The sequence below is a fragment of the Clinocottus analis genome, unplaced genomic scaffold (genome assembly GCF_023055335.1).
Source record: "Clinocottus analis isolate CAN_PGR_092001 unplaced genomic scaffold, fCliAna1.0.p SCAF_10, whole genome shotgun sequence".
NCBI lineage: Eukaryota > Metazoa > Chordata > Actinopteri > Perciformes > Cottidae > Clinocottus > Clinocottus analis.
In genome coordinates this window covers 12,252,440-12,276,738 of record NW_027175821.1, presented here as the reverse complement: position 1 = coordinate 12,276,738, position 24,299 = coordinate 12,252,440, and the positions used below count along the sequence as shown (strand labels likewise).

Sequence of the window (24,299 nt, the reverse complement as noted above, 5' to 3'; positions counted from 1 at the left end):
ACTTTACTATGTCAAAATATAATTAGAAAGAATTTACTCAGATACATAGTGGTAAAGTCACTTAGTTACACTGCACTTTTTTAAAGAGTCTTATTGAGAGACTTTGGACTTATGTTTTATTTTAATGAATCATTAGAAAGTATAAACAGCTGGAAACATGTCACTACAGCTTAAAATCATTGCAAAAATATTTGAGTAATAGTTAACAGTATATGCATCACATTTGCCCATATTCATCTTTACAATGGCCTACCTTCTTATCAATAAGTATGTGTGTGAGGGTGGGCAACTGTATAATTTATATTGTCTGTTTGTGTGTGTGTCTGTGTTTCCAATCAAGATAAACTTGTTGTTCTATGAGGCAGCAACCTCTTTAGTTTCTTTGCAGTGTCATGAGACACGGCACAGTCTAAAGTAGGTTAATAGAGGAAAAGTAGATTAATAAATGTCAGCGTCCCTGTCATGGTTGAAGCTGTGTCTTCTTCATTTCCATCCAGTATTTGCATAAGCTGTAATGCTGATGGTGCCCCTGAACCATTTGTTGAAATAATGTTGTGTTCTGTATTAAGCAGCACATTTTGAACCGTATTTTAAAAATCATACACCAACTTCCTATTGGCAAAAGTGGTCATTTTTGTGTTTAGCAAGGGGCAATCAAATTGTGTTTATGCGACCAAAATCTCAATGGGATAAAAATGTTTTGTCAAAATGTGTTTACATTTCTCAACCGCGCACTCGCACTAGGCGAGTGACACTTACTTAATAGAATACAAATCTTACATTTCTGTGTGAAATTAATCGTTGAATTTGTTAAGTAAAAAACTATTGATGGAAGTTTACGGATTAACCCCAAGGGGGGAAATTAGCTGCTGAGTAAATCCCATTTCCTGTCAAGTATGTCAAGTATTTATATTCTGAGGCCTTTTATTGTATTAATAGTAATATGTAATAAAGGAAGTCGTGAAGCCAGATTTTAAACTCTACAAGAGAGTCCTTTACTTTCTGGTAATGAAGCACATCTGCCTGAAGACCTCATCAGGAGTGGAGTTTATTCTTGCTGTACTAAAGGAAATTATGGATCGTAAAAGTATTGTTAAAACAAAATAAATATATGTTTAAATGTTTGCCAACATAAAAAAAGCAATAAGAGAAGAAGTATATATTTAAATGGTAAGCGGGAGCTTCGCTCACACGTCTGGCCGCTAGAGGTCATCAGTAGGTCACACCGCCGCGAGGACTTTTCCCAAAACATTCCCCGTTCTACGTCACTAGGCTCCACCCCCTCCTCGTGCCACAACGACTCATTTGGCTTGTCAGCTGCACGAGACGCGCGGCATCTTGTATCAGATATGAAAACCGCCAGCTAACGTCAGTTGATCGCGTCGGTTCTGTCAAAGCGACGGTTGGCTTGGTGTGTCGCGCGGAGGAGAACTGGAGGCCGCTGTTACTGGCGAGCGTCGGTACTGGAGCTCCGGGGCTGTGTGAACCTCTGTAGCGGTCTACGGTGAGCGGGGAGTCGGGTCGTGAGGGGTTAGCTGTAGCGTCAGTGCTAGTTTAACCCAAAGTATTGCCACTGAAGCGCCAACGGGCGGTAGAAAAGTCTAAATCAGTCAGGGTCCGTCAGTCAGCCTTCACGGGATCTCGCTGACGGACTGTGGTTACTTTAATTAAACGTTTAATTAGCGATATTTGTTTTGGAAGTTGTCGGTTGTCGTTTGTTGTCTAAACCTCGTGACCGTCCGCTGGTTCAGAACAGGCCATAGTTCAACTCCTGGATGCCCGGCTCCTCTTCTACTGGGCTAACTAAACCTGATGTTACCGAAGTTAACCCACCGAGGGAACATTTCCTGAGAAGAGACAATGAGCTACTCTGTGTTTAGTTTGTTTCAACGTGAGAGAAGCCGATGATCTTTACACAAAGCTGCCTCCTATTAGTTTTGGTAATAGTGTCATGTACATTTTAAACTAATCCACTATTGTTGGCATCTTTAATCATATCATACAGCTATTACATACAGTCTATTACAGACGAGTATTTTATTATATCAACATGTAAGATTTTGCAAGTTGTAGTACCTATTTTCTCATGTCTCAGATATTGAATACCTGTCTACCATCTCTTTTAAAGATTATACAGTCGAGTATCGGGAAACATGGGGAGAGTGCATCGTTATGGTCTGCAACAATGGTCCCCTGTCAGAATTCAATAAGGGATGTTGCAAGTATGTGTCTTACCACTTGATCTCGGGAACACCCTGCCTGCCTCTGGACTGTACTGTGACTCATGTCAACAATGGAAGACAACTAAAGATTTAATTCATTTATTGACAGTCAGATGTGATTTATTTTGTTTATATAAGATTTGCTGTTTTTCTCTTTAACTCATTGTAAATTGTGTTTTTGTCGGAACTGATTAAAATAAGCTATTTGAGTTTCCCAAGGCTCTGGGAAAATGGTTACATGGATATTACTTTCACTGTTTTCGGATATTTTATAGCCTAAACTATGAATTGATGAATAATAAAAATAATTTATAGAGTAATCTGATACAACTATTTGATAATTGCAGCTTGAAATCAGATGCAGCTTTTTGACCAGCTTGTTGACCAGCATCATTAATGCAAGGCTTAAATTAAATCACACACACACACTCTGAAGAAGTCTCTCCACAGAAGTGTTATGAGAAGTATTTGTAGCCACTCCATATGCCATAATGAGGTGTGTATTTCACTAGTACATCAGTCGGTTAAGTTGAGTATTTCTGCCACTCTAGTTTTCAGGAAGAGGTAAACACAGGGACATAACCTGTGAGCTATGACTGTAACTGACTTTTGTTATAGTGTTAATAGCCTTGAGGCTGGAGTGCATGTCATCGCTGACTTCAGAATTACCTTCTACAGGTTTGTTTAGGACATTTTTTTTATCAGGCTTTTCTTCTTTCCTACATTTCCATTTTGTGGTGTTAACCCAAATTCTATAAAAAGTCATGGTGCAGTAAATGCAGTTTTTGCAGGTTTAACTTGAAAACAATTGCATTGCAATTGTGATGTACCTTTTTTCTAAGCATATAACTGTTAAAGGCTGAGAGGCTGAGAAGGGATTTATTTTAAACTTGAGGTGCTCTTGGAACATTGCAGGCAGTCTGTGTTGGAAAACAGTCACAGCTGCCCAGCGGTGACAACTCGTCTTTCCCAGAGGGATCAAAGCCTTAGCAACATAACATATTCAAGACAGGACACACAGCCACAATCAAAGATGATTGAAACATGAAAATGCATGTGTTGTAGATTGCATCATCTGTCAGAACACGAATTGACAATGAGCTCCCTACATCTTAGTCAACAGACCTGTACTTCCTCTTTGTTTCAGACTGTGTGTTGCTGGTTTTCTTTACTCCATGGCTCCAGGAACTGCCTGATTCTGGATCTGTCAAGACAGAATAAGACAGGTCAGCTAGCAGGGTTTCTCATGCACACATACATTTAGCACAAATGGCCAACCCAAGTCCTTAGTAACCAAGTTGCCTTTTGAACAGCAAGGAACAGTTTTCTTCAGTGTCTTATTAATGCAGGAAAAACGAATACATCCAGAAGTCAAACTTAACTTTTTTTTGTTGTCCTGATGTTTTTTTTAACACCATTAAAAGCCCAAGGGAGCGCAAGATGAGTTGGGCTGAGGAGGACTGGACGGTGGGGCTATCTGGGCGGGTTCTGCAAAAGGTGAAGGAGCTGCAGGTCCATCAGGAGCGACTGTCCAGAGAGAACAAGCAGAAACAGCTGCAACTGGACAACATCCATACGAGCCTCGAAAAACAGAATGTGAAGGTACAGGCCGGCAGTCATATTGAGAGCCACAACAAGTCTTCAATTTAATACAACACTGTAATCAACTTTATTGAAGAAAAACAATATGTATGTCACACTAAACAGCAACCCCTGTTTATTGAAGAAAAAAGGCAGTTGGAAATGGCAAACTTTTGTAAATTATATGTTGTATAAACATTTCATAACCTGCATAATCCTGCCAAACTGTGGCATAGCCAATCTTCTTCGACACAATTTGGTATTTTCATACCAAATCCTAAAATATGCATATGTCCTCTTCTTGCTCTTCCATGTCAAGTATGAGGAGGTCCGTGGGGAGCTCCAGTGTCTGCAGAGAGAGCTGCGGGGTGTTCGAGAGGAGGCCAAGACAGCAGTGACCAGCAGCGAGCGCCTGACCCAGGAGCTTCAGACTAAGCAGGCCCAAGTATGCTCTTTGGAGGGTCAGGTTGATGCTACTCGCACCCTCAACAACAAATTCACCCTCGAAATTAAAAGGTTAGAACCAGTGTAAGGAAATTCATGGACACCAATTAAAATGGTCTATAATATGTTTTGTTTATTTTGTAGCTGTCATCGTTATTAATAGGCTAATGGTGAAACATTTGCCTGTTATCTTCTCTATTTTTCTCAGGCTGGAGGCTGAGCTGGAGAAGCTGCAGAACAGCAGCAGATCGACAGATACGACGCTGTTTTCTACACCCTGCTGGAATACATCAACCCCCTGGGAAGACAATGGTACAGTCCTGCAGAACCTGTTTATTCTCTCTGGTTCTATATCTCTTTTCATCAATATAATGTTGAAAATAAACCAGAAAAGGCAAGACTGAGCTGAGAGATTATACATAAACTCTCTTAACTCCTGTCCTTCCCCAACCCTGTGAGGACTGTTGTATTTCTCTTCCTCATATCAGTAAAATATTTTGGTCTTCACTGCATTTGTTTTGTTCAACTTTTTTGATTGGCTTTAGGAACCAAACCTAATCCGTATGCTTGCGTTTTTGCCCTCTAGGGAGTAGAAGGGAGGAGCGGCAAGGTTTTAGAGATAACGGACAGAGCCGGGCACTCCGTGTAAGTACCAGCGTGTTTTTGTGCTGAGCTATGTATTGGCTTGTTCAAGACCAATGTGAGTTGGTAGGTTAAAGCTGGAGTTCTCTAGATGTAGGAATGGTCTCACTTCATGAAAGTTAAACACAACTTTCTTTGTTTTGTGTTTTTCTTTTGTTCTTTCCTCCATTAACTAACTAATTAACAGCTGTTTTCATCACTCCCAGAGTTATGCGTATGGGAATACCCCAGTCCAGTTGTTTTTAGGTTGAAAAGAGAAAAAAAGTTATTACTTTTCTTTTGTTCAGATAGAGTTGCAACCGTACAGAGTCAAATCATGAGAAATCATGAACATAACAACAATGACTCAGTCATGAGTAAAAAGACATTTAAGTGAAAGAACTTCTTTAGCCCTGTTTTGTACATTTTGTTATTGTAATATTTCTAGTTTGACATCCTGTTCACACCCTCCTATTGCTCTTCCACCCTTTCTTTTCTCCTCTCGTCCGCAGCGGCTCCAGTTCTCCGAAGTTGGCTCAGCCTCGTTACCCCGACACCAACACAAGAACACACCCCACCGCCACTCGTCCGACCAATCGGATATCTTCTCCACTCCCTCGGCTGCATTTCCGTGGGAACAGGATAACTCGAGGCCAGCAGCCGTGAGACCGTCTCTGAGCCCTCCCCAGACACCCAGTGCAGATGTCATCAGTCAAGGCCTGTCGGAGAAGAAGGACAACAGGACAGAGACAGACAGTGAGTAATGTCAAATGATCACCATGGTAATATAGTACAACTGGATGTCGCCCATTTGTAGTTGCAAATATAAATATACAGCTCAACACAGCAGCATGTCTCCTGGCGTGTAACTCATGGGGAGAGTGGTCGTCCTGAATCCACAAGGTAGCCAGTTCGATCCCCAGTCTCCACATAGTTTGCATGTCGAAGAGTCCTTGAGCAAGACACTGAACCCAGTGTTAATCCCCGGGCGCTCCACGAGGCCGCCGACTGCTCCTTAATTACTAAGGATTGGTTAAATGCAGAGAGCAAATTCCCTACTGTGGGATTAATAAAGGATAATGTATTATTTCCCCTTAAAGCAAGGTTATTCAAGTAATCTGGATAACTAGATAATCAGGACCAGGCATTAACTGAAGTAAACAGAAATGTTGAGGTTCTCCATTTAACTGCTACTGAGACAATCACTTGATTTTATAGTGTTACTCGAACAGAAGCAAATTGTGCATGTCTTGGAGATAAAGGGATAAATAAAGTACAATGATTACATTTTAATTTTTAATAGTTTGTACAATAATAATGGTCTTTGTGATAAAGTCAACACTTGTTGGTAGTATTATTATGAATTGCTTTTAAATAATATTCCATGAAGTTTAGAAATGGCTTAAATAATCATATTCGCATCAAGACTAACTCACACTGAGGCTTATCTCCCTCAACAAATCTCATGTACTCTGTATAACCTCAACACTTGTTACATAAGAATTGTGTCGAAATCATTGGCTCAGCCACAGACTGTGCTCCCAGGCCAGTTTCATGATGGCTCTCAGTACACTTACGAATTGTGATGTGACACGCCTCTTTCTCTCAGTTGCACTTTATTCAGAGTGTTTGTTCAGAGGAGGAAGGAGACAGTTCAATGGGAAACCATAAATGCTACCTCTAGCTGCTGGGACACCGAGGAGGAGGGAGCAGTGGCGTGTTTACATTTGGTGTGCTTTTCACCGGCTTGTTGCTGGCTGTGTTTTATTATGTTCTTCTCTCCTGTAAACCACACACACTTTATATACACGTTGCAGGATTTTACTCAGATTTTCGTGTTCATAAACTTTGTGTTAGTAGATTGTGGTTTTGTGAAGTAAAGATCGTGACGAAGGTAATAATTATAGATATTTCGTTTTGTACTGGATTTTCACTTAAAACGGTGAACAGTGTTGTAAAATCAAGAAAACTGAAAAACATACAGGACAACATATTGGACAGACATTGATTTCATCCCTGGCTTTGTAAATCAACAGCCGGACAGTCGTAGGCTTTGTGAAAGTGTCGTAAAGAATTACAACAGCTGTGGGGATCGATGAGCTAGTCTGTATGGATTGACCTCATCAGTGTTGTTGACTGTTGATGGTGTTTTCAAGGTGTTCTTAGTGATAATGTTAATGCTCATATTGAGGGGACTTTTTTTTTTAACAAATGTTTGTTTTTCTAGTACGGTACTCATCCTCTACTGTTGTCTCTCTGTAGATTAAAATTGCATCGAAATCTTTGCTTCGATTTTTATAATTGACTTACATAAAAGGTGTTCAGGGCAGCTTATGAACGTATTAACCGGTATGTCTCTGTGTGTCCATCCACTAGCATCTTTAACAGATGCAAAGAGGCGCGTGACTGCTTTGGAGGAGGAGCTGTGTGCGAAGGCCGGGAAACTGAAGTCCATCCAGAGTGAAATGTTGCAAAGCAAGCAGGAGCTCGGTGCCAGGGAGCTCAGCCTTCAGAAAGTCAGCAATGAGCTCAGTCAGGCACACGCACGCATGGCCCAAGAGAGTGAGCGGGTAAGAACACTCACTATCACAGCTGGTTCAACTGGTGGTATGACTAAGGAAAACTAATGTTCTGTCTTTTCCCAAATGGGTGTTGTCCTCATTTGGCAAAACATTTCTCTTTGACATTCTTTAAAATAACAAAAATTTTGAAAATATTTAACATATTACACAATCAGTGATTATTCTGTCTCTTGTTCTGCTCTGAAGCTGTACAACAATTTAACCATTTGGAGATGCCAAATGTCTCATTTATAAAGATTATCCATGCTAAGTTCTCACAGTGTTTGTGCTTTCCTTTTGTTACAATGTCAAATTGAGATTCCAAATTAGCACCACCATATACAAAACAAGGTAAACAAATTGAAAACCATATAACAAATGTGTTAATACACATCACGTAAATGCAAGTTAATAAAACTGGTTTAGAGTTTGACTTATAAAGACAAATACAGTTGTATATTATTTATATATAATATTTACATGTACACATAAGAATAATTGAATATGTGACTTTTCTTTAACAGGGGACACTCTCTTAAGCCTGTGATGGAAACAAAGAAAGTTGTCTTATTGTCATTTTAAAGAGAGTATGTTTGTGTGGCAGGCGTCAGGAGCTGAACAAAAGCTGAAGCATCTCCAGGAAGAGCTAAAGTGCCAGAGGCAAAACACAGAAAGCAGCCGACTGCAACACCAACAACGCTCAAAGGAGCTGGAGAAACAACACCAAAGGGTGAGATGGGTGTTCTGGACAGATGAACCATTGAGAGAATAAAATACTCTGTTTTAAATAAATGTATAAAGGAAGCAAGAGAAAATGTTTAAATTGTTGTCCAACCTCCTTTTTGTTACATTTAACTTTTATACAAAATTAATTTTGTTCTATATTACAATTGAGTACAGTGGCTCAGTGTTTGTTGTGTATCTGTCCAGGATTTGACGGAGCTTCAAAAGGAGAAGCAGTGTCTGGAGAAGCAACACCAGCAGGAGGTGAATAAGCTCAACGTGGAGCTCCAGCAGGCCAGGACCCTCCACAACGCCCTGCAGGCCCAGGCTGATAAGGTAAATATACACACAAAGTGCATACATGACCACAAACTATATATACATTAACAAGGCACTAATATGTTTATTCATACAAATACATTCACCAAGATAAATCCTTTAATTCAGATATTGGAGGGATATGTACATATTGTTTATATTTTGGTTCATATATCTGCTCTGTTTTTTTCAGCTATTCCCTGTTTTTCTTTCTCGCTTCCTCCTCTTTATTCCTTCTCGTCTCTTCCTCCCTCTTTTTCCTGGTACTTGTATTACTTAAAGCAAAGGGCCATACACTTTTCTCGCCTGTTCTCCCACACTTGCTTCTTACCCTTGTTGTTTTCTCTCACTCTCTGTTTCACTCTCTTGCCCTCTGTGTTTCTGTTTCCTTTTTTCGACCCGCTATCCTCTCTGCTTCGTCCTCCTCTCGGTTTCTCCCCAGTGGAAAGGTTGAGCAGTGCAGGTAATAACTGTGTGACTACGTTTGATGGTGTAGAATGCTTTGGTTATGGCAGAGTGAATCAAACTCATAACTTGTGTACGAGAACTAGTAAAGAATTCATCGTAAGCGAGGCGTGAAGGCATGGCTGCGAGATGACGGTGAAGGTTGAGAGATTTGAGCGAAGGTGTGTCGCAAACTGCATGACTGAGGAGTGTTTTTGTGTTTGAAGACAGTTTTGTAATTTTTCTTTCTTTTTATTTGTATTTAATTCATTTAAAGGAATGCTGTGGTAAATCCTTTTTTTATGAACAATAATATAATTTTTAGCAATAGGCTATTTTGATCCAATGCCTTTTAGACATGGTGTAAAAATTGTTAACAATGAGCATTCATTCTACCCACGCTGTAAGCACTTTGTAAACCACACAGATGTTATCTTGTTTTATCTGACAAGGCTACAGAGAGTGAACACACAGTAGAGGCACAGTTTGAGTTGAATCAAATCGCACATTCAACTGCTGATAGTCCATATTTTGATTTACACAGCTCTTTATGAATTTTGTGTTTGAAGTTTGCAAATACATGTAGTTTCAGTCATGACTAACCCTTAGAGGTTTCAATGACTCATTTAGATATTTGAGTGCAGTTAATGAACTGATTAAAGCATTGTCAAAACAGTATATCCCAGCCTTGTGTGCCCACAGAACATTTGTATAAGTTGTCCCAAAAAATTTCAGGAGAAAACAGTTTCCAAGAAGATCAACTGATATGACTTGTAGAGACATCATTTGTGAGATGTTAAGTTGGAGCAGGAAATACATTTCAAATAGATCCCTGCTCCTTTCTCATTAATAATTGACTTCATCATGATGAAAGTGGTTACGAGTAGTTAAACTGGTTACACTACATGAGGCATGAACCTGGCTAACTTAGAATTGGGTCAATCAACATCAAACAGCCATTGTGAACTCTAATTACCACCTTGTTTGTTACGTCATTAAGTACACTGTACTGTACGTGACGACATAACCTGAACGTAGCATAAGAAACAAGAATAATGAAACTAAAAAGGTTGAGGAAAGAAACTGATTAGTAATGTGACTAATAAAACTGGATCAGCAGTAATCTTATGCGGCACTCAACAATAACTTTCCCATGACATGAGAATTGTTATCGACACTGGTGGGAAGCCGATCAGCCTGTCAAGTCTTCCTTACTTTCCCCACAGAAATCCCTGCTAATGACATTAGACGCAGCTCATGCCCATTATTGATCACTGATTGTTCTTCTACTTCCTGTTCCCTTCACTGATCCAGGTTCCTGTGCCTTCAAATATAGACATTCATTTATTTTTACCTCCTACCTTTACCTTTTTTCTTATATCTTTTTCTTATACCTAATCTTCTTTAATTTAGGTTCCCCCTTTTATTATCTGCGACTGAGTCTTAATATCCTGTATCAGCTGTCTCTACAGAAGCAGGCGTTGGACAAGGAAATGGACACTCTGAAAGAGAAACTAAAGTGGACGGAGGGACAACTGCAGGAGAGCCAAAAGAAAGAAGCACTGACACAAGCCAAACTGACGGTAGCACACACACACGTACACGTATACTAACACACGCTAGTGATGGTCCTGAGTCTCGTGAGTCAGTGTCTCACTTGATTTAATTATTCATTAGCTGAGTCTGTGCAGAGGCTGTATAGTGAACTCCATCCATTTTTAAACATGTTATTATGCCATATGTCAGTCTAAGATGAGTGAACTGTTAATACATTATAAGTACATTGTGGCTTCTTCGACCATCCAGCTGCTATTATGTTTTAATAAAGGTTTAGCATGAGAGCATTTCACAGAGCAGAAAAGATTCGTTTTTTTATTTATTTAAGGAACGGTGATATGGTGGTATATGGTAAACTGTTAAACTTGCACACAAGATCAACCTTTTTTTAAACTATAAGAATCAGACCAAACCTTGATGCAGTCACATTTTATTCCTCCAGAGTAGTTTGTGGTAGCTCATTACACGCACACCAGCTTGCAACATCAGCATTTAATCCTGCGTTTATCCGTTGCTTGTTTCTGTGGCCTGGTGCTATTGTTACACTATGATTGTATATAGCTGTCAATACATAGCTCTTGCAAAGGGAAGTCCTGCTACTCAAACGCAAACATCTCGGGTCTCACATATTGTAAAGAGGTTTTTACAGAGGTTTTAATGTGACCATACACAAAGCCGACTATGAATATAGTTAATACAGGTTTAACTGAGAACTGAGCACTTTATTTGGCTGGATTGAGTCCACCTTATTATGTGTTGTTGTGTTTTACCCTCCCTTTAGGAAGCTCTGCGTGAGGCAGAGGGTGTGGCAGTGAGTCTGGAGCAGAGCAGGAAGAGAGAGCGAGCTCTGGAGGAGGAGGGGAGGAGACTGGCAGAGGAGCGAGTTGACGCCCTTCGTCTCCTTAAAGAACTGCAGGGTGAGGAGAGAGGACAAAGGGCTATGTCCACTTGGAGGTCAAGAACTCAAGAAATTGTAGGGATTCAATGCTAAAATGTATTTAAAGCAGAGCAAGTACGTGAAGATTCATTTTAATTATACAAAAGGGGTTATGGACATAATTTAAGTGAACAAGTCCTAATAAGCTCTTGACGTTCATGGATTCTAAGATACACCATGTGCATTTCCCTCTAATGTAAAATGATCTTATCCCAGTGCTGCCCCCTGCTGGTCATTTATGCACAAACCATTTTCTCAAATTAACACAAGTAAATATGCCAGTAATACATTAAAAATGGAGATTTCTCTGACCTGTGATTTGTTAGTGTATGTGCTATATGTTGTTTTTAAAAAAAAGCATCTTTAATTCTGCTGTTTATTTCTTTCCTTTTAACTCCAGAACAAAAAGATGTCCCAGCAACCACTCTTCAACCCGTCCAGTTTTGCCCTGTTGGGCAGAGTTTCTCCCAGCAACCTTCTCACTCTCTTCATTCTCGACCATCAACTCACATCAAGAGGCCTAGTGTCACCACCCTAGCCGAGCAGAAGAGGGAAGAGGACATGGAAGTGGGTGGAAGAAGGGCAGAGATTGCCGCATCTTACCCATCCAACAGAGAGCCAGGAGAAGGCATCGACTCTGAACACATCACTAACCGTATCTCCCCAGATTCTGAGTGTTTACAAATAGGAGGACACAATAGTAATGAGGCGGAGAATAAAAGTAGAAATGAGGCGATAGAGAGTGACAGCTCTGAGACAAACAAGCACTCCACATTTGATCAAGTGATCTCTACTTCCTTACATTCGGCTGCTGGTACGCTCACCAACACCTCTATGAGTGGTGATCATTGCGAGGCCTCTGAAGGCCTAAAGAGGGAGAATGCCACACTGCGTTCAGAGCTTCATGATGCACGTGAAGAACTGCAAAAACGACTTGAGGACTTGGAAGCCCAACGACGAGCCGAGACGGAAGCCAGGACCAGGCTCAAACAACTCAGCCGCAAACGTGCCAGCCAGGCTGTGGAGAAGAATGAGCTGGACAAGCAATGGCAGAGCCAGCTGGAGAGTGAGAAGGCTGAGACAGAGAGGTTAAGGAAGGCCATGGCTGCTTTTGAGACAGAGATGACGAGAGGAATGGAGGGAAGAGACAAGGGAGCGAGAGAAGAGCAGAAGCAGGAGAAAAACAAAGCACTAGAAGACCGGGAGAATGAAATGATAGAACTTAATATCCAGCTAAAGAAACAGCTAGGGGAGGTGAAGGCCCAGCTGGCTTTAGAAAAAGAAGAGCGGAAGAGAGAGGAAGAGGAGAGGCACCGAATAACAAACACAGACATAGATGTGAAGGAGGAGCTGAGAACAAAACTCGAAAAACTTAAAGCTGAATTGGAAGAAATGAAACGCAGTAGAGAAGAAGTCTCACTGGAAGAGAAGAAACTCTCATTTGCCAACAGCCCGCTGACATACTTGACCCTCCATGAAGATGAGCTTAACTCCAACATTGTTCGCCACGACATCAAACTCCTCTCTTCACCAGAGCAGCACCTCCTCTTCTGTCAGTCCACCAACCAACGCAACATGCTTGTATCTCAGACCACAGCAGTTCAAGTCCAGGAAGAGCAAACAGTGATAGATCCTGAACGCTCCCCACAGTCAGATGAGGGGCAAGCGGGTGTAGTAGCCTCTGACATGGGAGACGACAGACAAAACCATCTTGGAGGGTCTCCCCTATCAGACCACCTAAGGTCACTTCCTGCCCTTCAGCAGGTTGAGCTTGCCTCCTCAGATTTGACAAATGAGGTAGAGCGCCTGCAGAAGGAGAATACAAAGGAGACAGAACGTGCTAACCAGTACCAGGTTAAACTAGAGGCCCTGCAGAACCAGGTAAGTAATGGTGGACATAAAGTTTACATTGAGTTTGTCCAGCCACAGTAGAACAATTCATCATGATAAAATACAAAGACAAATATTTTAAATACTAAATCAACACTTGGATTTAGGGCTTGAAATGTTTGAAAACATATAATTGTGATTAATTTGACTAATAGTTTAATTATTAAGGTTTGCAATATTAAAGGGAATCATAATGTTTACATAATGATTTTTATTTTCAATGGAGATCTCGCCTTTAGTGTGTAAAATGTAATCTGTAGGCCAGGAAATCTCCGTTGCGTGATAAGACTCAATTTAAAATGATAGTTTGACACACATTCTACCTTTTTAATATATATTGTGCCTCCTAGGGCTAGATAGCAATGTTGATTAAGTTTTAATTCATTGTTGAGTGACGAAGAATAATAATATTTTGGTATCATGAAAGAAGTCACTCGGAGCTGCTGTAGAGTAGCTTTGTAGCTACTCTACAGCAGCTTCTCTTCAACATTTTCATTCTTCTGTTATTTTGTTCTCAGGTGACACGTCAGACAAAGCAGCTTACCATGGCCTTTGAGAAGCAGAGTCAACACATCTCTGGTCTTCTGGCTGAGCTACAAGAGAAAGAGAGTACCCTTCTGGTCCAGGGAGAGGAACTGCAGCGCTACAAGCAAGAACTGGATGCACGCAAGGCCGATAAAGAGGGAGAGGAGATGATAGTTAATGAGATGAAGGATGAAGAACAAAAAGAAGAGACACAAGATGAGAGGTCTCAGGAAAGCTCAGGGCTTCAATCAAACCAGAAAAACGAGTGTCTGGTCACAGTCCTCCCTCCACACTCACTAGCAGACAGTGACTATGATGCACAAAGAGGTCTACTAGAGATTGTGACATCTAATGCTGAAAGACCAACATCTATTTGTGGTGAATCATACAATGAATCCCTAAAGTCAGGAGAACAGCGTCCAGGCTCTCTGGACGAGACTTGGAGTGCCCATGACTCTGCTTGTTTGATGAGTGAGACCGAGGGCAGTCAAGATGGAGGTACAGCAGACATAGTTGCAGAACTGCTCGCCCTCCGACAGGAGAATCAGCGGCTGAAACAAGTAATAGAGAGCGTGGCGGTTTCAGACACCAGGAGCCCAGCATTACACACTGACAGTGAAAAACAAGAAGACCCTGTCGCGCAAAGCCAAAACACAGGAAATGCTGCTCTGTCCTGCTTGGTGGAGCAGAGGTCACCAATTGTGCTGGATAATATCACCACTGACGCACAGCAGTCACTGCTTCAGGATGTGGAGAGTATGAAAAATGAAGGAGATTTAGGAAGAGAAGATTGGAGGGCTACAAAGGCCGTAGAAGAGCTAGAGGCAGTGTCTGAGCTTCAGATCAACCGCCTACACCAGCAGGTAGTGACGGCATGCTGCACTTAATATCACAACAATGATGTGACATGTTACTGAAGAAGAGTGACAAAAATAGGTTGATAAAGGAATCGCATACACAAGAAAATTTAATTCATAATGGAGAAACTATGAAGTGCATAGATGTAATTTTACAGTATATTACATTATTCAAGGAAATGGGTATTTATCCATAGTCTGTTACTACCTGCAGTAGTCTCCAGTTTGGAGAAACAAACTGGAGCAAAGCAATGCACTGCTGCGGACGGGGGCAACACTCCAGTACATTTTAGCTGCTTAAAGAAAGGCCAACTTGAAAACATTAGATCGGCAAGTGTGTGCTATATTTAGAACATATTCCAACACTGAACTGAACTGAAAGTGAAACGTATCCATATTGTTTTTGTCGATAAAGTCTGGTGGCTTTGAAAAGAGCCTTGTTTGTAATACATTTTGAGACTCTCCCCGTCCACAGCAGTACATTGCTTTGCGTGTAAACCACCATGTCGTTAATACTCTGACGATGCTTAAGTACCATATACCACGCTCTTCAAAAGCTGTAAACTATCACCTTTAATTTCTTCGACCAACTCTTGTGCTGTTGTTACTCTTAAGTTGTCCATATGTCCTGTTTTTTTTGGGAATATCAGTTTGATCCTGTCCTTCCCCTCCTGTCCAGGTGGAGGAGCTGCAGTTGAGGTTACGGGCTCTCTCTGCAGAGACCAAGCAGCAGGCCGAGGAGCTTGTTATGTGGAGACTGGCCTCCCAACCAGCCCTAACATTGGACCAGTTCCTTCACGACAAAGACAACCAGTTTGAGACCCAGGACCAGATCTCTGCTGTCACACAGTCCCAGACAAACCAGCAAAAGACCGATGAGATGTGTCAGAGCCAGACTGTTCCAACCAAGCTTCAGGCACCTTGCCTGGATATTCAGGAGATCCCTGGTGTCGTGACGGTCGTCAGAGAAGATGATTTATTCCTCTCCTGCTCCTCCAACAAGCTGCAGGGCCGCATGTTGTTCTCCAGGTAACACACACTAGATCTCAAGAATACATGTAAAATATATGTAAAGCCGACACAATCCATGTCTGTTAGTAGGTTTCTGTTGTCGGCATTTTAATTAACTTTTTTTGTTGTTGTTTTACGAAAAGACTTCAACACAGCAACCTCCCTGAACCAAAGAGTCTTGATCCTTTTAAAAAGACTGCGGCGCTTCAGGAATGTAATCAGATTGTTCAGGTGATTTTGTTTTTAATCCCTCACTTGTATACCAGAGCAATATGTTTTTTCAACATGTTTGGATAATAACGTTTTCAGTAGTAAATGAATAATGAGGAAACTATTTTCCATATAATTAGTACCAAATGACACATTTATTTCAAAGAAACTTCTTTTAAAATTATTAGTAAATTAAGTACCTGTAAACAAGGTTGTTTTTGTTACTTTGTATCAAAACTCAAAACACCTGTCTGTCCTTAGCACCTCATAAAAATGCTTTAGTTCACAGTTTTTACTTCAAATGATTTTGCACAAAACTTCTCATGTCGGCATTTAATTGTTTGTGTTTATCTTGACTTAGGAATCGGAAAAAGAAAACCATGAAATCACCTTTTTGCATCAGTTGAATACCTGTCAAACACACCAGAAAGAGATGAGGGACACAGAAGTTTTACAAATATTATTTGAGAAAGCTGGTCAACCACATGCCACCAAAGATTCCACCAAAGTCTCAAGACCAAAGCAGACCAAATCAGCTGAGTGTATCACAAGGAATCCTGAGGCCATATCTGATGCTTCCAGATCCACCAATGAAGTACAAACAACACGTGATTCCTCAGACAACGATGTCCGGACAGAAATGAGATGCGCCAGCAGTCAAACAGAGGACAGTTTGCATCTTCACAGTACTCCGACAACCTCTGACCTTCACTGTGCATACACACAGACTGAGGAGGAAGATGAAGAAGAGTTGATGGACTCCCCTCCTGTCTCTTCTGTCCCATCATCTGAAGGTGCAGGGTTAGGAGACAAAGTGTTGTTTACGGGTTCCTTCCCCATCCCAACTGATCCGGCCCGTCTGGCTGAAAGAATCCGTCGCAATCGAACGCAGCTGTCAGCAGCCTTTGATGACACAGAGTATGAACCCTATGGACTGCCGGAAGTCGTTATGAAAGGTGTGTTATGAAACCAAGTTGTGTAATCGGAAAATATCAGGTGTGAGTCATTTTAGTTTTATTTAGAATTGCGTGAAATCACAATTAGTCCAAGACGCATCAGACCTACAGTCTAAGTCCTAGCTCAATACTTGGAGCATAGATGTGAAAATTATAGTTGTTAATCTGAATAAGGGTCTGATTGGTTGAGCATCATTAATAGTGTTGCAGTCCCTGAATATCTGAATCTTGGTCGTGACTTTTCTGACCATGTAACCAACAGAAACTGAAAATCTGAGTGCTTTCACACACCTGCTTACCCCTAATCCTCTGTCATCCCGTCCTGCAGGATTTGCCGACATCCCTAGTGGTCCCTCATGTCCCTACATTGTAAGAAGAGGTTTGTTAGGGACATCTGTCCTACCTGTCCCTCAGAAAGACCAGATACCGGAGGAGGAGACAGATTAAAGTACAGGTAACCTCCAGAGTTACTCGTGTAGATTTGATGTTTTGGGAACTTAGAAATTCAACAGGCATGTTGACATAAGTTAACTTAACCTTACAAACATTTTCTGAATAGAAAAAAAACAATCATAGTTTTCAGTGATGGACGACAGCCGCTTTGCCGGGACGCTCCGGTCACCAGCCACCTGAAGCACAGACCTTCAAACAAACACGAGACCAGTTTTAAAAGTGCTGCTATGGACCTTTAAATGTGTGTGAAGGTAACTGGGCCTGCACTTGCAGAACAAACACTTCCACTGTGGATCTAAAATGTCTTAATGGTCACTAGTTTATCCTCTAATTGCTGCGTGGAGACTTTGCTGTCCATCCTAATGCTGCCACAGTACACCCACCTGTACATTTAGGTCCAGAGGTATTGATTTAGTGATGTTTGTTGGTATTTATTTAAAGTTTACAACCACTTTTCCAAAGGGACTGTTTACTTTGACGTGTCTCAGCATTACGGTATGGTTCTATAGCTTCAGCCTACTTTGAATGACACAGTGCCTAGTTGATGCTTTTCTAAACAAGTACTTGTCAAGAAAAGTTTGACTTGTTTTCCAAAAGGGTGAAGCCAATAGAGGCCTGTTGTAATATTGTGGTACATATATTTTCTTCGTTTTAATCCCTGACGAGGCTTATTTATAGACCCTTGAATGTGTTTTGTAGAATGCTAGTCTTTACAAAAAATGTGTGAAAGCACAGAAAGTGTATGTGAGCTGTGAATATGGAAATGTCAGTCCCCATCTTGACGTTACTGTTAGTATATATATATATATATATATATATATATATATATATATATATATATATATATATATATATATATATATATATATATATATATATATATATATATATATTAAAGTGTGTGTGTGTAGGGGAGCAAGAGAGGGGCGAGCACATGTCTATGACTCAGTCTAACCTGTGTTGCTTTCCGCTCCATGTATGGTGAAACACTGCGCTCCTTCTCTCCTCCTCCTGCTGCTGCTGCTGCTGTGCTTCTCTGTCTGACACCAACGAGCACTCAGTGGTTGAATTTACAGTAAACTAATCAATTCAAGCTTTATTTCAGTAGAGCATACAGACAGATGTCGTTGGTTCATTATATTTAATCAGATATAATTTATTTGAGTGATTTGACACATGCACATTTGTTACTGTGCCATAGATAACAGTATGTACACTGTAGATTTTGTAGATCCATTTGGAGTTGACTTTCAGTTTGTATTATGCCCGATAACTTTGTTGAGTGAAAGTTAAAGTAAAGGGTCATATTTTTTTCAATGAGTTTTCTTACAAGTCCATAGAAAGAGTGATTAGTCGATAATCAGTGTTTACTTGCCGAGTTCTGATGGAGAAACACTAACACAGCCCACAATTTACATACTAAAAAGATTAACTAACTTAAGTCTGATAACTTCAGAAATAGGACTGGGTTTTGTTGTCACTGGTTTAAAACACTGAAAGTTTACTCTGCGGCCAGTATGGACAGGAGGAACAATTATATGATTTATAATAATGACTATACATGAAATCTTTCAACACTTATTGGTACGCAAGTATTGTTTTGAAAAAATGCAAACCTATTCTTTAAAACCTTGCTGAACTGTCTTTCAGTAACTTCAGAGACTAAGTATTTGGTTTTTGACACATTTGTGTTTAAGTGAACATTTCATTTTATTTAGTGGTAGAGTCATTATCTTCTGGCCTTGGCTTGTCGACTCAGTGGACTGTCCTGACTTGATGCCATGGCTCTTCATGCCATGTGCCCCACCCCCCTCGACACACACACACACACACACACACACACACACACACACACTCTCTTCCCCTCCCTTTCATCTGCCTTCATATCTCTGGGATCTGTAGTCTTTCGTCAGACTGTTTATTTGTTGCCTTGTTTTAGACACTTTCATGCGAGTCGTTCTGTGTTCACAGCTACAATAAAAGGCTTGCTCATAATTTTAAAAGTTGTCTTGTGGATTTCTTTATTTTTGAGCGTCTTTGAGTCTTTGAAAAGCTGGCCTGTTTACGTTCTATCACGATTTGACATTAGCCCTGTTGTGTTCGCTGTCAGCTGAGTACAAAGACTTGTTTGCTGCTGGTGAACATTTAAGTCAAAAGAAGTGCTGTGGTCCAATGAAGAGCGCCTCTGAGTGTTTAAGTGGAATATCTTGGTAAGTCACATTAGTATTTTCTCAATTACCTCTTTGTCATGAACACACTGTTGAGAAGGTGATAGAAGCTTTGAAGGAGCAGACTTGGATCAAAGATTTAAAGAGACGATGGAAGAGTCAGGCTTTCCAGCCGTACGGTCTGTTTTATTTCATGATAAAAATCCTCAAGTGCAAGAAAAATTGTGTGCACAATAAGTCTGACTTTGAAGAAACAAGTGTCTCTTTTTACTTCCCAAAAAAGACGGAAGTTGGAGCGGAGAGGATTTAGAGAGATAAGCCCCCCCACGTCCAGCTCAGGAAACTCCGAGGCCCTCTGCTCTTCCTCTGCACTGACGGCACTTAATCACACTTGCTACGTTGTAAAGGACTTCGCATGCCTTGTCCCTTTCTCCTCCTCCTCCTCCCCACCTCATCCTCCTACGATCTGCTCTCCTCTGTCAGAGTGATGTAGGGTCACGAGAATGGGGAAACACCTTCCAAGGAGAAAACACACATGTACTTTCACAACACACACTCGCAGAGCTCCTTGCTGAGCGCTTAATGGTGAGAGAGCGGCTCACGCTGCACGAGACCAACTTGGAGAGCAACATTCTCCAAACTGAAGGTAAGAAATGCCAAAAAAAATGTCAACAGTTATAACGAGTTATTTTTTGTTGATATTTTTTGTTTCTTGTTTGTCACTTAAGAAGCACAAATGGGTATGTGTGTGTGTGTGTGTGTGTGTGTATGTATATATATATATGTATATATATATATATATATATATATATATATATATATATATATATATATATATATATATATATATATATATATATATATATATATATATATATATATATATTATTGTGCATGCTACTTGGTTTTCGTTCTAGTTTGCATGAGTGGCTTATGCCTTTTCTCTTTTTAATTAAAGGTTACTAAGTATAGTCGCAGACTGTCACACTGATTTTAAAAAGGGATGATCGATCTCCCGCCAATATACATTCTCTGAACACTGTTAGACAGCTCAGTAATTTAAGTGCAACATTTAGAAAAAAAAATCTTAGCTTTAAACTACATTTTAAGATTCTTGGCTTCTGTGTTTTTAGAGTGTGGCTGCATTTGATAAGCATTTAATTGGAAATATTCTTTTTTGGTTTCGTAGCCTTGGGTGAAATGTTTGCCTTGTTTATCTTTCTCTATGCAGCCTCTGTAGCACAAACAGGCCTATCATTATTGTTGAGGATCATTCTTTCCCAGAGCATAAAAGTTGTAACCTGTGATCTCTCTCTGACGTTAGTGTTGGCTTGAAAAAGAGAAAAATTACAACTATAGAAGCTTCATTTTCTCCTATCACTGCAAATTCTCAACTCGATACTACGTCCTCCCCCACAGACTCTCGAGGGTAGCCGGTACTGAGAAACATGTGGGACTTTTCTTTGGCTTTGGCAGATGGTCACGTTCACAATTGGGAGTCTTTTTGTTTGACTGGTTTACTGTAGAAATAGTACAGTCACTATAATCCAGCGGCACAATCCAGAAAGCTCCTAACTTTCTAGCAAGGAGTCCGAGCTTCGGAGTGATTAAGGAAACTTCTGAGAGCAGCAAGGAAGGGACAGAAACGTTTGCCTTCATGAGGAGGTATGACTCATTCTTTTAAAGAGGTGAGATTGATTGATTCCCTCCAAAAAAGAAAGACAAGAATATTCCTTGTGATAAGACTGTACAGTGAAATATATTGGTCTAAGCTGTTGTACTCGATTCAAACATGGTAGTATTTTTTTTTTTTAAAGTTATGTAATGAACATCTTGGTGGAATAAAGTATAAGCCATACAAAGTGTTTGAAAACACAAGCGCGGCAGCCTGTTCACTTGCTGATGGTTGTTATATTTATTTTCCTATGTTTATGTACCATACTGGTCATTTTAGTATTCAATATATTTGATATTATCTAAGCAACAATGGCTCAGTGTTCATCCGTTTCTGTGATTGCTGGCCACTCTAAGTAGTCGGCACTTAAATAATCTATAAACCAGTGAACACTTGAATAACTTTCATCTTTTTAATTTTAAGATGTCTTTAGTCTCGAGGAGCACCTCTTTGTCCGAGGAGGCTTTATGAATATGAGCCCAAAATGTATATTATAAAGAAGAAGAAAGAATGTTTTCCTTTTCCCTGACCTCAATCAAACCAAACTGTAGTGAAGTGTTGTCCTTTGTTACAAACTAAGCTCACATGCTTGAAGGTGACAAAATATAGAAATTAACATGAAAATTATTGCATCATATAAGGACATTGTTAAAAATGTTTTATTTATTGTTTAGCTGTACAAAAAACAAGTGTATGATCATTGTGTTTGCCAAAATTTGCTGAGTAAGAAATACAGCAGTATAGTAAAAAATGACGTTATTTATATTTTATTGTGTTATGATCGTACAACTCTCTGACGCAATTCATATAGAATTGTAGTCATTTTTAAGAAGGTGATAAATTAATGTTAAAGACAGAAAATACTGTGCTTTGAATGACAATTTCTCTATTAAAATGTTTCTCACAAGAAAGTTCAGGCAACTAGTGACAAGTTATTAGAATATATATATATATATATATATATATATATATATATATATATATATATATATATATATATATATATATATATATATATATATATATATATATATATATATATATATATATATATGGAAATATTGTGAAAATTAGATGCAAGAGGTCTCTGTGTATGTGCACTAAAGGTTTCACGTTTCCACATGAGGAGCTGCACACTGGACAATGATTCACTCCACACGAGCTGTGAGGTCACAAATCTAGTTTGTACGTATGAGCTGAAGTCACATTGAAGCCCCAACGTCACACTGAAGCAACGAGGGGGCCTCTGGAGTGTTAACCTAACCAGTGACCACTTTGAGAAGAATGTTTGCAGCTGCTTTTGTTTTAATTTTAGTTTCTGTAGTTCATCCACTTGGGTCAGATTTGTCTTGCACACCTGATTTCTATGTCAAGCTAAGTATAGACAGAATGTCCATCTTCCCACAGCGCCGTGCTTCTTTTTAAACAGCTCACCTCATGGTTTATTTCCTCACCTGCCTCCACTGTTTACCTTAAGATTAGATCACTGCCCGTCAGCCACAGGTCTGCTCTTTCTAAGCCCCTCTCACTTAGTATCTTAGCAAAATATCAAAATATGCCAGGGCAGGTTTAGACAGTGATAATAACTAATAATATCTGTCGGTGTTAAAGCCGGGGGCCGAGAGCGAGACGGTCCACACAAACCAAAGCCAACAGTCCATTAGTGCAGAATGCTGACAGTCGGCTGGGAAATGTCAGAACATTGCCATGTGGAGACGAGCAGGGCCGGCTTACCCAGAACAAGAAGCTCCTAAATCCTGTGTGTGTGTGTGTGTGTGTGTGTGTGTGTGTGTGTGTGTGTGTGTGTGTGTGTGTGTGTGTGTGTGTGTGTGTGTGTGTGTGTGTGTGTGTGTGTGTGTGTGTGTGTGTGTGAGAAAAGTAAATACAGTTCAAAGAAAACATTAGAAGCCAAATGAGAATAAGCGATAAACATGTTTCGATTAATGTCGAGATGTATGTTTGGAGTTTTGGCTGCGTGTAATCATTGTGAGACCAATGGCAGCGCGGCCTGGAGTGTGTCAGTCGAGCCCTGATTATTATGACAAAGTCTCTACAGTGTGAACTCTAATTCAATGCCACTCTGCTGAAACAAAGAGAAAAACAGGGTCTCTGCCAACTTACAGATGTTCTGTTTGTCTATGCTGTAATCTACATTCCCACGTCTTCACACATCTATTTGCTTCTGCATTTTGTAGTGCTTAAGTCTTCAAGTGGCATGAAGGAGAAGGAAATGGACCCACAATCCTCTGCTCCCGAACATTGACGACTGGAGAAGCAGAGAGAAAGCAGAGATCCAGAGGAAAAGAGATTTCTCCGTCACCTGATTTGTGGAGCTGATGGGATGAGCTCCTGACGTCAGTGATTTACGGTACTGTTTATTTATTAAAATATTACCCTTTCAGTTACAAAACCTTCTTTATAATGAAACAGTGGGCAAAGAATAGTTTCTTTCAATGTTACAATGTTGCTGCATTTTGATGTGATCCGAATGGAAAGCATTTCTAAACACTCAAGTTATTTGTGAGGTTGTGAAATGAGCTTGAGACGACGTTGACATTCCCAGCGGGGGTCTCATACCGCAATCATGTGATTTGTAAAGGCGTGAGATCAGAATCCTAATCGTAATGAAAGATGCTATCAAACTGCATTATGGGAAATGTAGTTTCCCAATGTGGCCTTCAGCCATAGAAAAAGGGCTAAAAAGACCAGGTGCCACAGCGTCTGCTGCTTCGGTTTTAACTATAACTTTATTCATCTTTCTCTTGGGAGCTCAGAGTTTTTAATGGAGAAGTACAAAAACAGTTCCTGGGACACTTCGACGCCACGTCTGTGGCGTCACATCACTGCTGAACCAGCTCCTGTAAAATGTGTGGAAGTGTACTTTACACTTTGCCAGCGCTTAACTTACGACTTTTCCTGTCAGTCACCGTCTCTTTGGTCTGACGCACACATGTATAAATAAAGGTGGTCAACGTGTGTCAGCCTTCCAAGAACACTTGTGTTGTTTACTTATTTCCGTGTTCACACATACAGAAAGGAACTTCCTGTTTATGGTCAGCTGTGGCCCGGTGTTTCCTGACTGAGAGCCTGGCCTCTGAGCTCTGACCCTCTAACCCTGGAGGGGCAGGGGGGTCGACGGGGAGAAA

The 24,299-nt window shown here is 40.4% G+C and overlaps 1 protein-coding gene across 1 annotated transcript; it reads left to right on the top strand.

Moving 5' to 3' along the window:
• Window positions 1-1,316: 1,316 nt before the first annotated feature.
• On the top strand, window positions 1,317-17,311 carry si:dkeyp-115e12.6 (centromere protein F). Its single transcript, XM_068588938.1, has 18 exons — window positions 1,317-1,504; window positions 3,370-3,448; window positions 3,647-3,824; window positions 4,123-4,319; window positions 4,456-4,559; window positions 4,834-4,892; window positions 5,381-5,624; window positions 7,245-7,438; window positions 8,034-8,159; window positions 8,360-8,488; window positions 10,375-10,497; window positions 11,253-11,388; window positions 11,809-13,289; window positions 13,817-14,686; window positions 15,360-15,709; window positions 15,835-15,922; window positions 16,263-16,857; window positions 17,186-17,311. The coding sequence occupies exons 3-18, from the start codon at window positions 3,663-3,665 to the stop codon at window positions 17,302-17,304; spliced, it is 4,977 nt and encodes a 1,658-aa protein (XP_068445039.1). The 5' UTR covers window positions 1,317-1,504; window positions 3,370-3,448; window positions 3,647-3,662; the 3' UTR covers window positions 17,305-17,311.
• Window positions 17,312-24,299: the final 6,988 nt, after the last annotated feature.

Excerpts from the sequence above, each read along its gene's own strand:
- si:dkeyp-115e12.6 (XM_068588938.1), top strand. The coding sequence starts at position 3,663 with ATGAGTTGGGCTGAGGAGGACTGGACGGTGGGGCTATCTGGGCGGGTT. Across the intron at positions 4,320-4,455 it reads TTCACCCTCGAAATTAAAAG|GCTGGAGGCTGAGCTGGAGA; the intron begins GTTAGAACCAGT and ends TATTTTTCTCAG. Across the intron at positions 4,893-5,380 it reads GACAGAGCCGGGCACTCCGT|CGGCTCCAGTTCTCCGAAGT; the intron begins GTAAGTACCAGC and ends TCTCGTCCGCAG.